At 36.1% G+C, this 13,655-nt stretch overlaps 1 protein-coding gene across 2 annotated transcripts in view; it reads right to left on the bottom strand.

Moving 5' to 3' along the window:
- Positions 1-13,655, bottom strand: part of LOC144478768 (uncharacterized) — a 148,566-nt gene that overhangs the window by 70,182 nt on the left and 64,729 nt on the right. For both annotated transcript variants that reach the window (XM_078197007.1, XM_078197005.1), the window contains exon 2: positions 13,198-13,329. In XM_078197007.1, coding sequence (XP_078053133.1) covers positions 13,198-13,327 — 130 coding nt within the window. In that variant the 5' untranslated portion in view covers positions 13,328-13,329. The remainder of the gene's footprint in view (positions 1-13,197; positions 13,330-13,655) is intronic.

The following is a 13,655-nucleotide window of genomic DNA, read 5'->3' as shown; positions in this document are numbered from 1 at the left end:
TCTGCGTCGAGACCGCGTGCAATGCAGGTAGATCGGTTCGTGTTGATATCTATCCAGTGGATCAAGTTAATACGACTGTGCGGTGCAACAATCGGCCATGCTTTCGTTTTAGTAAGGATCACGACGAAACTGTATCGATTACGGGTAAGCGAGCTAATTGTTGGGCGCGTTTTTCGCTCTCGTTAAGCAATCGATGTCGATCTTGCACTAATAGGTATTAGAGAAAATTACATCGAATATATTGTTATTATTAATTATATTTTTAGTTCTCCTAATAACTTCTTAAAGTATCCTTTCTCCATCCATTTTCTTTTTCTCTCTATCACTTCTACTTTTTGCTTCATTGTTTTTAACTTCACTATGCACCATTCCCTTTCTCCACCTTCCTTTGCCTTTCCTTATTTTCTCTATATTTGCTTTTTTGTCTTGTCTTTTCTCCTGTAATAATTATATTCCTTTTCCTTTCCTCTTTCCTTTTTTTCTCTCATTTAATTTTCATCTCTTTTAACCTCTTACATAAATTTCCTCTCCTTCCCCCTTTTTCTACACTTTCGAAATTCTTTTCTCTTGTGTTTAATTTCTTGATCCTCTTTTTATTCTTTTCTTCTCTATGACTATCATCTTTGATCATCTTCTCTCTCTTCTTCTCTAGCTCTTCTCTAGCTTCCTTACCTCCCCATTATTCCTTTTCTCTCTTTTACAAATTCTTTTTTACGTTCTTCTAGTGTTTCTATCACATATTATCCATGGCAAACTCTTTCTTAGTTCTTCATATCTTCCTTAATTATCCTTCTCGCCTCTTCTCTCATTATTTCTTTAATTCCTACCATTCGTTAATTTTTATCTCTGTCTGCTCCTTCCTTTTCCGCGTTTCCTTCTTTATCTTTTTCTATATACGGTGGTGTCTTTATTGTTCGGTTATATTTAAATGTTTCTTTTTATTCCATCTTTTTCCTTCCCCTCACGCCTTATAGCTATTCTTCTATTCTATCTACTCTATCTACCTTCGACAAACTCTTAACTCTTTCCCTCTATTTCCCCCCCTCCCTCCCTCTCTCTCTCTCTTCCTAGTCTGTCTTTGTAAATTTATTCCCCATTTTTTTCCTTTTTATTTTTCGTTTTGGATATTTTTATTATTTCTACCTTACCGACTTCCCTACTTATCTACCTTACTACTTTATCTTCCCTCTAGATGTCTCATTTTCTTTCTCTGTCTCACCTTCGCTTCTCGCTATGTTTCTTGCCTGACACACCTAAACTCTCTCTCTCTCTCTCTCTCTCTCTCTCTCTCTTTTCTCCCTTACTCTGTCTTATCTCCTTTTTCCTTCTCATCTACTTCTTCTCTTCTCCTACCCCACTTCCTTTCCCTCTTTTTACTTTCTTTTCGGCTGACTATTCTCTTTTCTAAAGTTTCAATTATGAGCTCAGCAACAATTCACGTTTGTTTACTAAACTATTTTCTACCAGATATTAACCCCTTGCCGTACTTTAACGAGTCAGGCTCGTGACGGAGATTCATAATAATAAGCAGTTATATACGATTGTTTTTCCGTTCCTTTAAGTAGAAATCAAATTTTACTTTCTCATCACCAATATTTAAACATTTGAGTAGATGTAAGGATACAATAAATATAAAATTCCTTTTTCTTCTAAGAAATTAGTGCGTTCGAAAAAATTCTAGTCATAGCAATTGTAAAGGAAATGGTATGGCAAGGGGTTAATTTAATTTAATTCTTATATCCAAAAATTTGGATAATACGTGTACTAAATAATAATTCTTTTTATTGGATTGTTATCTATAAAAGATTTCAATTAAAAGTTGCCATATAACTTCCAACTTTTCGTATAAATCGTGGATGTAGTCACGTAATGCCGTCATTATACGTTATTACTTATACTATACTATAATTCAATATAATTGTTATAATTGTTGAAAACGAGTCATGAAACTTAAATCCCAAATTGACCATTTTTATTTACAAGTTGAAGGACAATTGGGGAGATTTTACCGTACTCTGCTTATAAAACTGTTTTTTAACAAGTACGTTAAATGTATTTCTTTGACTTTTTCTTATCAATTCGTCGTACTGCTGACAAAATGATGCCATTTGCACGAAAATGATGGTGAAATAACCAAAATTAGAAAACACCGCTAAAATCAACAATTACCTAGATACTATTCCCTGGAAAACTGCAGAATTGTCTAGTAAAGGGCCTCTTGTCACCTGATTTAGTGTTTAGCCAGTGAACACCCTCAAAAGGAACACGTTCTGCTTTTGGAAGGTTCGAGCAGGCGAGCGCGCTACTTTCAGGCAACAGCGAGAACGGGTGGTCGTGCTAAAAGAGAATAATAGGACGGTCGAGAAAAGCGAACGTTGCCTGAAAATACACGGTCACTTTGAGGATTGACTCATGCAATAATTTATATTGCTACGTCGCTCCCCTTTCCCTTTCCTGCTCTCGCTTTCTCTCTCTCTCTCTCGCTCTCTCTCTCTCTCTCTCTCTCTCTTACTCGCTCCGTCTCTCTTCGTCTCCAGCTTTCTTTCTTTCCCCTTGTCTGCTCTTTCTCTCCGTATGCACCGACTATATTTAAGTGCACCGCACCGTGCTTATGAGACAGAACGTTTCTCATGGGTTACTGTCCTCGCCTCCGACTCCCCCTTCGACCAAGTAAACGCCTTTACGCCATTTATATACCCTGCGCAGGACACAGAGGCGTCATATACGCGGCTATGCACGTGCACATCGTGCCGCATCAATGTACGCGGTGGTTTCAACTACACGTTTTTATTATTTTTTATCCGCCAGTTTTTTTCTCCACTTTCGTTCTTTTTCTCGTTATGGAAAAGGTCGGCGAGGCGCGGGGCTGACGTTGTTAACTGAATCCGGCGTAATTAGATACTACTAATTGCGCGGAGCGCAAGTTTAATTAAGCGGACAGAGATAACCTGCGCAACCGCTACCACTCTTTCGCTTTTAACGTATAATCGGGGAATTCCTGTTGTCCCGAACGAGTTTCTTTCCAAGGTGTCTGAAACTAATGGACGCGATTCGATTTATACGCGGTAGAACCTCCCTTATCGGAATCGCCATTATTCGAATGCCCTAACATCCGACGTTTTGTTATCTTAATAGGGTCTTCTAGCAATCAGGCTTTCCCTCTTACTTACAAACTCAAGGCAAAATGGTAGCGTGGCTGAGAGTTCGTGAGACGAGGATTAATTTCAGTGTCGAGAACATTTTCTTGAGAAAAATTCTATACAGAGTCGTGGACGAACTAGATTATTTGAATTCTTTTGAGATTATAGAAGGGCTAGTTTATTAGAAAATCTATGGACAAATCTTTGTAAAAACATGCGTGTGGCTACAATGGTGGAAAAAGTTATAAAATTGTGTGTTTTCAATCGATTTTAATAAAATTTTCAATATTCACACGTATTTATATTATTGTTTTCTATAATTTACTACTTTTTAATTACGTTGCTATCCTTCATAAGACTTGATATTTGAAAAATGTTGTTGGTATCTTATCTACAAAATGAACACGATATCTTTAAGAAGATGCGATACTGAAAAGTTAATACAATAATACATAGGTTACGTAAATTATAGGAAATTACAACAAACCGTAAATTTTTACGATATTCTTTGGTTGCTACATGAATTCTGTTAACTTTGTGTATATTAATGGTCAGGGTTAAATCGTTCGTTAACTTATGAAATTTTAATGATATAAAAAAAATGAAAATTGATGTCGTTTGATTCTTTCCAGATTATTATTTTCTATCTTGATCAAGAAAACCGAACTTTTCGTAGCAATGCAAAAAATGTTGCTGCGATGGGATATTATTCTTTGTATGCTATATACATTTGTACGTATTTCTGGAATTGAACATTTAGAAAATATTTTAAATTGGTACACTTGAAAGGATTTCGAGGTCATGAAAACTGCAATAAATTCTCCTTTTACTAATAAATTCGTGGACCACTTATAGATAAAGATCAATAGAACTTCCAGACGGGTTAGAAGGTTTTCAAAAATATACAGTTTAAAGGTATAGTATAAACTATAGAATGTGTTCTCGCGAACAGAACCTTGATATGACCTAATATCGAAATAAATGAAATTTAATTTTGTACACACGAATGATCTATTTAAATTTTAGTGAACTTAAATTGAACTTTAGCGATGTTAGAATAGTAACATTTGACGTGTAGTAATAATTAGACTGCAAATTTTTGCGAGAAGTAGGAACTACCTTCATGAATTGTATGAACCAATTTCATTGCTTCCTTAATAATTTCAATTGGACGAAAATAAAATATCAATATTCTTGAACTCTATTTTCTTATCTTGCGTTTAAAGTCACATCAATCACCAGATTACGTTATTAAGGCCTCAAAGTTAGATTTATCTGAAATTTTTGTCATATTTCTACTATTAAAAATTCCGATTATTCGATTTTATTGTGAGATAATTCAAGTTTTCAAACTAATCATGACAAATGATTTCATTGCAAGCACTTTTGCTCTGTTATAATTAATTTACTAGCAGTCGCTTCGCATCATTGGATGCCAGATCGTTGAAATTTTACTGGAGCTCGAACATGGGTGTAGATTCACTATTATGCATGCATCACTTTCATGGCTATGTTAGAATTGTATTAACTTTTGTTTAATTTATAAACGAAATAACTAGTAGTAACTAGTAGTCAAATAACTAGTAGTAAAGATTTGCAATTTATCTATGAACAATTACGTAACAAACATTGTTTCTGTTTCGGACTATTTGTAAAAATATTCGTTATCTACTAATTATTGTTTACAAAGAATAAACATGGAACTGTTGCTATCAAGTCGTTGTGTTCGAATTGAAGAGGATGTTATTTTATAGGGATGATCGCAGATGTGCGTTTGTGACGTTTGTAGAAACATATGCGGTCCAGTTTCATCAGTTTCGGGAAGCCGGTGATGTTTCCGGAAACGCGAAATAAAATTCTCTCTGTAAATGCGCTCCTTACCGAGAAACGACTTCACACGAAGTTTATTTCTGACATCGGACACACCGGCTAAGTTACCGAACAGATAGTGACTTCGAACGGATCCGTGGCACAAGCAATGCAACGGGCATGGCACCGCGCCGACGAAAAGTTTTCCGATCATTTGGCGAGTTCAATACAACTTTATTACTGTGTAACCTATTTTTCTGGCGCGAAGCCAATACTTTTGAAGACGTCTATCAAAACTGATATTCTTTAAATCTTACTTTACTCGTACAACGATTTATATTCATGACAGAACCGTATTCTATAATAAAAAATGGATTTGTTTTGTCCGTCATGCGCGCGTTTTAACAAATAATAAGACTCTATCAAAGACACGTTAATTACACATTTTCGTACCTCTGTTATAACTTTTATAGTAACTAATTGAACCGTTCAGAAAGTATATCGTTGAAAGTGGAACATGATCATTTACAAAATGATTTCAGTTTAATTACGTATTTATTTATTAAAGAATCGACTACTTGCCGAAAATCAAATATCTTGGAGTCAATAATAAAGTTTAGTGGCTTTTGATACGCTTGCACATGCTTTGTGTACCCAAATCGAGCGATTTTAATCACTGTATCATATTCTCGAGGCGAACTTCTTCGCATAAATTGCAGAACCAGTCTACTTCATCGATCGATATCAGTGCGATTTGGAAAACTTCGTATCAGTACGATTTAGGCAACATGCTTGCTGCTTCAAAAAACGCGGCTATCTAATCTCAATATCAATTTTAATAAGCTTTTAGAATTCTCATAAGTGTTACACATAATCTAAGCTAATATTAGCATACAAATAAATACGATTGTATTATTACTAAAATAGATAGTGCGTATTTAACATTGCTAAAATTTTACACTAGCCTTACCTATTTTATAGGAATTGGAAACACGTTCTTGCGCATTATAAAATATTTAGCACTATTACGATTGACTGAGTCATCTTGTAAACAATTACCAATAGCCAAATGACGAAAATTCGTCATTTGTATATTACAGAAAATAGTTGATTTTTGTTCTTTTAAATATATGATTTTTTTAAAAGTTACGTTGTTTTTATATAGACCATATAATTTCTACAGATAGTGTCAAGAGATGTCAACAAATTCATTTTCTGAATGGCGGTGCAAAAACTTACCGCACGAATATGTGTTAAGAGATGTCGCTAATTGCCGTCACAATTTAATTTTAAGCAAATTTTTAATTCGAGTACGATTTACGAAACTAGTACAAAAGAGAGAGAGAGAGAGAGAGAGAGAGAGAGAGAGAGAGAGAGAGAGAGAGATTAGTAAATACCCCCTAATATCTGTGGTCGTTAAAGCTAATAATATGAATTTGAAAACAGCGGATCTTTCCAATGCAAGGAAACGAATAAATTAACGAAATCACATAAGGACACAGATCCAGAATATCCGATTGCGAATGCGAACAAGCGAAGAAGAGCAGTCTTCTAAGAAGATCGAGGCGCAAACACGAGCACCGCGATGGAAACACGCGCGCGGCGTGTTTACCGCACACGAATCCAAGAATCCAGATTACCCCGATACCGTGGATTCCGATGCTGGAGAATAGAAAGAGGAAAAAAGAGGTTTATCCAACAAATTTCCCTGCTATTACACAAGGACCCTATCGTTATCTCGGGATTATTTTCTTATCTAACCCTTCGCCGTTTCCGCATCGCGAAACACCTCGGAGGAAAACGCTTTCTTCTGCCGACTACATTTTTCTGGCGCGGTTATTGCAGGTTTTACGTCCGTGCCGTTTTATTGGATACACGGGCACACGCGTAAACGCGCACACTGTTACGCATTATCGCACGCACGTCCGCACACGTGGACACGGTTTACGGACACGTTTGCGAAGGGTCTACCTGGCCGGCGGTGCCGCGGTAACCACCTTCGGCTTCGAATATTTGCCATTGGCTGCTGTGCCGTGGTGTTCGTCGGAACCGGTTAAATATTTGATCGGTATACTTCTTTCAATGCCACGGGATTTAGATAGTGGACGTTGATAAAAATAACCGCCGAGCTTGTACCGGCAAACAGTAACATTTTACGTTCGATGTTTGACGGGTTATCGTATCGGGACATTCCGATAAATTTTCGCCGGTTGCATTGTCGTCGTTCTACGTATGTTTTCTGTACAGTGACTCACGAAATCGTTCGTACCCTAAATTTCGGTTTTTCGAGAAATCGTCGATAAGGTAAATCTACTCATTTTTTCTGCATCATGCGATCAATCGTTCAATTAATTTTAACATTTGCCCTAATTTATTATGAAACACCGATTTGTTTGACTATTTCTTTTTTTGAAGATTGATGTAGTTTGGATAACAATCAAAATTGATGGCCCTCAAAACCTAATACCATGTAAGGATTTTTGAAAAATAAAATCGATCATATGTTGCATATATTATTGTTGGCGAAAGTGTCGTGTATCGATTATTGCGTAATCATTATTCATTACATTTCGAATGAATAAACACTTTGTTAGTTTTAATGCTATATTGTAATATCACATTTCAGTTCTAATACTATAATCTAATATCTGCGTAACTATAGTTGGTATACAAAGTATTCCTACAATTTTTGAAACGGATTAATACATTCTTCCAATAAATGTTTAATTAGATAGTATTCCTTATCTTTGGTTCCGAGCTATTTCAAATTAATAGCGTTCCGTACAAAAGGTATACGTTCGAAAAACGATCTATTGAATATTTTTACATATATAGTATATTAATAACAAATATCAAGCATCATCCGTATCTTTCACTCGTACCGTAGAAACAATAGAATTGAACTATGCCAATATGCTTTTGTTTCTCAATACGATTGCGCTCCGGAACAGTGCGATTATTTTAACCACTGTTACATACTTTGCAATGGACAAAAGAGAATAAATCATTTCCGAGATCCCCTCGAGTGTACAATAATCCATTGAACTTGTGTCTTTATTTTTTTGTTTAAATATCTAATGGATATTTTCCATACAAACTGATTGTAATTCCGAATACTGTTAACAAATGCTTCTAAACTTCACAACTTTTAAGCTTCTAAACTTCACAAATCATCGAAGCAAATCTGTTCTTGAAAAATCACATCAATCTTTTATAAGTTAAAAGTCTTAGGTAGTGAAAATTGTAAATTGTTTTTTATCTTCTTACGTTCATCAATTAGTATGTATATTTTGCTGTTCGTAAGAAAGCTAGAGTCGTTACGTGCTAACACTTTTGAATGCCGCAATGTATGAAAAGTTTAATTTACGCATTTCATTTACGTATATTTAAAACGCGATAATGGAATCATGTTGGCGATGCAGATGCCTCCGCAATAATTAGAAGCTAAGCGATAGGCGGTGCAAATCATAGAATCCATTAACGCATAATTTTTTTCGGTGTAAAAATACATTGCACCTGTTAAAAGCGTGATGCGAGTCGAAATATGCAAATTCGTAGGAATTAGAGAAATCGAAATGTTTCACAATCTATTTTCATGTTGCATAAAATATTTTCAATTAAAGATATATATATACATACTAACCGAATCTATGTTATTAATTGTAGAAAGGAGTACGTGATTCTACATGGGAAGCATTTTTCTCAAATCTTGCTTCTACCAGTTTTTTATGCAGGCCTAACCTTGCGATCAATTCCCCACGGATTTTAACACTAACCAAATATTTAAACAGTATTTTCATAAAAGGGGTCAAAAGACACCTTCAAATATTTCAATATAAAATTATTATCTAGGTTTCATCACTTTTCCTGCAATAACTAGAAAATAAATTTGGAAAAATTAATCGATGATAATATAGCGTTAATTATTGTGGGATTATTTTCATAAATATTTAAGTTAAATATTTCATTAATATTTACTCATTAAGAGTATAGTTCTTAACTCTATGCTCCCTCCTCTAGATTTATTTTTTCCCAATATGGACATTTTGTTCTTTGTTTTCTGAATACAGTAAATTCTCTCCAATTGTCCTTCAGTTTGTATGCAGAAACGGATAAATTGGGAAGCACAGACACGATTGATTATTCGAGTCTTGCGGTTCGTTTTTATAGTCGCCGGATGTCAAGATCTATCAAAAGTAACCGCGAAACTCGAATCACGGTGTCTCTTCTTCCCAAATTGACCATTTTTGTGTATCAGCTGAGAGACAATTGGAGAGAATATACTATACACTTATTTTGTAACAAGGGTACATAAAACAAGTGTCATTTAAAAATTTATAAAAATTGTTAAATTATATTTACATTTATATGGTTCGCAAGCTTCTACCGAACGAGCATTTTCGTTAGCGCAAACCATATGTTTATACTAATTATACAACTTTCATGCGAATTGTAGTGATTTTCGTGAATTTTTGAAACACTGATTTATTGGAGAAAGGTTCACCGTTGCGAACAAAAGTCAAACTTCAATTACTCTCAAACACGAAACAATCGCAGATATGTCCTTTATTTTTTTTCAAACGAACGTGGTCACGTACGTATGGCCCAGAATTTCGGGACACTCTGTATATTCCCGAAATAATCAAAGCACCGGGGTTTCTTCGCGGCTGTGAGCGCGGCGCGGAACCGAGAGATCCACTTTTAAAAATACATACAGCCGGCTCGCGGCAGGAAGTCGAAGTTTTGCGTCCACGTGCGCAGGTCGGTGTCGAAACCGGAAAGGAGGCTGTCAAGTACAAATATTTGCATTTGCGTCGAATCGAATAGATAGTCGCCTATTATGTTAATAAAGGCGAGTTTCGCCGAGGAAGCAGAAATTTCGTAACTACATTGTAATTTTCCGCGGTGATGATACAATCGCCTTTCTGCGAAAAGAGACTCGCCCCACAGTCCTGCCGTGATCATTCTATCAATACGGGCCGATAACAATGACGTTCCGTTTAAATTGTGAAACACGCGTTTCAGATGTCTGCTACTTCAGACATGTGAATTTAACCGGACGGTAGCGTGGAGATATTGCTAGATTGGCGGATCTTTATGTACTCGGGAAGATGATAACGCGAAACAGGAAATAGTAAAAACATCGGAAGAATCTAACATGGAATAATTATAAGCTCAAAGTAGTTTTTACATTTTTACCGATATCTAAAGAAAAACTTAACAAAATACGTTCGCAGAATTTCTAATATAGAAATATACAAATATATTTTGTAATGTTTTCTTTTTAAATATACAAGGTGATTCAGCTAACAGGACCCACCAACAATGCTGCGAATAATTATAAATTCAAACAAACTTTTACATTTTCACAAATATTTAAACAAAAACCAAGAAAAAACTACAATGGTATATCTTCGTATTAGAAATAATAAAAAATATAAATAATGTGATTATTTATTGCAAAGTAAATGCATGCGACCATGGTGTATTACATTTTCTTCTTTTAACTTGAGTCACATTTGATCTAAGTTAAATTAGCGTACCTCAGACATTATGAAATAAAATATAAAAGGCTGGCTTGTTGTTAAATTAATCGTCAAAGATATAAATTTACCGTAAACGATTTAGTAAACAATTTATAGTTAAAATAAATAATATTTATTATTTCGAATATGCTTCCGCATATGTCGCGTATAAATTTCATACATTAATTTTGCACAGAGATTCGCTGTCCAGTAGTAATATTGAAGGTATCAGTCTTATTCGCTGATAATCTTCGAAAAAATCCTCCATGGAAGCACTTCGAGATTCGAGAAACATTAGAAAGCTTTCAAAAATTATCTCGCATCAGACGAAACGGCTAATAGGTATTTATACGTATATCTGAATTGATTCCCGGAGAGATTTCAACAGCATTTGCGTAACGCATCGTTTGTATCTCCGGCGTTGAATCTCGGTTACTGCAATTAGACTTTATCAGGTCGAATTACGTGTTCGAGTCACGGATTAAAATTGATGAATCACAGACCATTACGGCTTGCAGCGTTATCTAGGAAGCGTTACTGCCTCAATTTCTTTCGAGATACGGGTAGTCGATCTGAATGTCCAAGCAGTCTGAGCAAAGACTATATTCTATACTCGAATATCAACGACAGCACGAGCAAGAATACATTTCGTATCGCGAAAAAGGATTCTATAAAACGTTTCATTTACAGATAAAGCTTTGGAAAATTAAATTCAACGACACATTTACGATACCAGTAGAGCTTAGAAAAACGTAACTTTCACATTTCATCTCGATGGAGACGAATGCAATTAAGTGTTTATTTATCGAGAAATAAATTATTCTAAATAGATCGAATAGTTCAATTTTATTAATAGATCGAAGTGAAATTTCACGATGTTGTACCTTTACTTAATCGTTACAAGAAGTACATACTCTTCTAAGAAGTTACAAGAAGTATTCTTTCGACTTTAATGAAACTACAATTTCTAGATAGTCTCAAAGGCATCATGTCCCAGAAATATTCTTTAGATGAGTAGAATACGATGCAATCGTAACAAATTGTCCTTGAAAATCCGGGCAAAGAACAAATTTGTATTAAACTTTTTCGACAGATCTTCAACAATTCGAAGATTTGGACTCAAGCTATGAAGGTCATATAGAATTAAATGCAAAATATGTCAAAAATATGTAACATGTGCGATAAGTATGCAACATGCAAAATCTGTAAAAGTGAACTTTTTCGAATCTACTACAGACGACGTAAACTCTAGATCTCATAACTTTACCTACCATCTATAAAAATATTAGGTTGGGGAAAAAGAAATTCATTATTTTTTCGGCAGACGGCTGTAGTGATCGATATCTGTTGAAGTATCGATCAAACAATTTCAGATTTATGCTCGTTGGAAAGATGACTTTTCGCATTACAAAAATTCTATTTATATTTTTTTGTTTGGTCCATTCAGTTGCGAGCTACAAGATGTTAAAAATGGAAGTCAACATAGAGAAAATTCGGTACATTTTACAATTTTTCTTTGATAAAGGTGAACATGCAAGCCAAGCGGCTGAAATGATGAATGGAGTTTATGATCCCGATACTGTAACAGCCAATTACGCGCCATTTTAGTTTCGTCGATTCCGTTCAGATATTTTTGATGTTAAAGATGCGCCTCGTACAGGTAGGCCTGTCGTAGAAAATGTTGATAAAATCACAGAAATAATCGAAGTTGACCGGCATGTTAGCAGTCGTAGAATCGTCCAGGGGCTAAAGATCGACCATGAAACGGTTTTAAACCATTTGCACAAATCTGGATTTGAAAAGAAGCTCAACGTTTGGGTGCCACATCAATTAACACAAAAAACCATGATGATTCGAATTTCCATCTGTGATGTCTTGGCCAAACGGAATGAGATACACTCATTCCTTGAACGCATGGTGACTGGGGGTGAGAAATGGATCACATACGACAACATTGTGCGAAAACGTTCATGGTCAAAGCCTGATGAAGCAGGTCTGACGGTGGCCAAACCAGGACTAAGATCCAAGAAGGTTCTGCTGTGCATTTGGTGGGACTGGAAAGGAATCATTTATTAAGAGTTGCTTCCATATGGTCAAACACTAAATTCGGATCTCTACTGTCAACAAGTGGACCGTTTGAAGCTAGTGATTGATCAGAAACGGCCAGAACTGGCCAAAAGGATAGGTGTTGTGTGCCATCAAAACAACGCCAGGCCACACACGTCTATAGTGACTCGTCAAAAAATTCAGGAACTTGGCTGGGACGTTTTGATGCATCCACCATGTAGTCCAGACCTGGGACCAAGCGATTACCATGTTTATCTTGCATTGCAAAACTTCCTTAATGATAAGAAATTAGCATCGAGAGAAGGTTATGGAAGTCGATTGCAAGAGTTTTTTGCTAATAGGGGCCAAGACTTCTACGAGAGAGGCATTATGAAGGTACCTTTAAAATGGCAACAAATTATAGAACAAAACGGTGCATATTTGACCTGAATCGGACAATCGGGAACATGTTAAATAAAGTCTTATTTCTCTGGAATATTGGGTTTAAGCCAAATGAAGCTAAGGAAAAAATGCAGAAATGAAATAAATGAGAGGAATGAAAGCGCTGCAGGAAATGTTCCGCCGAGGTGGTGTCGCGTTCCTAATTCCAATTAGCGGAACATCAAAGAACTCGATGCTCGGCCACCTACAATTCATGTAATTGTACTTCACCATACCTTCGGGTAAAGGATGCAGGGTCACCGCCGTTGACAGACGCCCGCTTCCCATGGAAACGAGATGCGGCGCTTCCGTTTGTACTCGCAGCGCTCGTCCAGCCTCGCGCACCTCAAGACCGGCGGTCGCCATACCTGAGCAAAACAACGGAGAAAAAAATCAGAAGGGTTCAAATTAATTATACAGATCGCGAACGGTTCTCGCTAACGTTATAATTTAACCCGACGAAGGAGAAGCGTTTCACCGTATTAATCGCATGCACCTATCTCGGAGACAGGTGTTCCGCACCTCCTTTAAGCACGCGTTGCGCCGACCATGAGCGGAATTAAATTGTGGGTTCGCCTACAGATTCAATTGATTTCATAACTCCAACTTCGAGTGTTGTTACGCTCGATACTCTTGTTAAGCTGTCCTGGCTACGAATCGCGCCAAACGGAATTCCATCCGTCAAATTCTGATA

Source organism: Augochlora pura, chromosome 3 (genome assembly GCF_028453695.1).
Source record: "Augochlora pura isolate Apur16 chromosome 3, APUR_v2.2.1, whole genome shotgun sequence".
NCBI lineage: Eukaryota > Metazoa > Arthropoda > Insecta > Hymenoptera > Halictidae > Augochlora > Augochlora pura.
The sequence above is the reverse complement of the archived record's forward strand: the minus strand, read 5'-3'. Positions and strand labels throughout refer to the sequence as shown.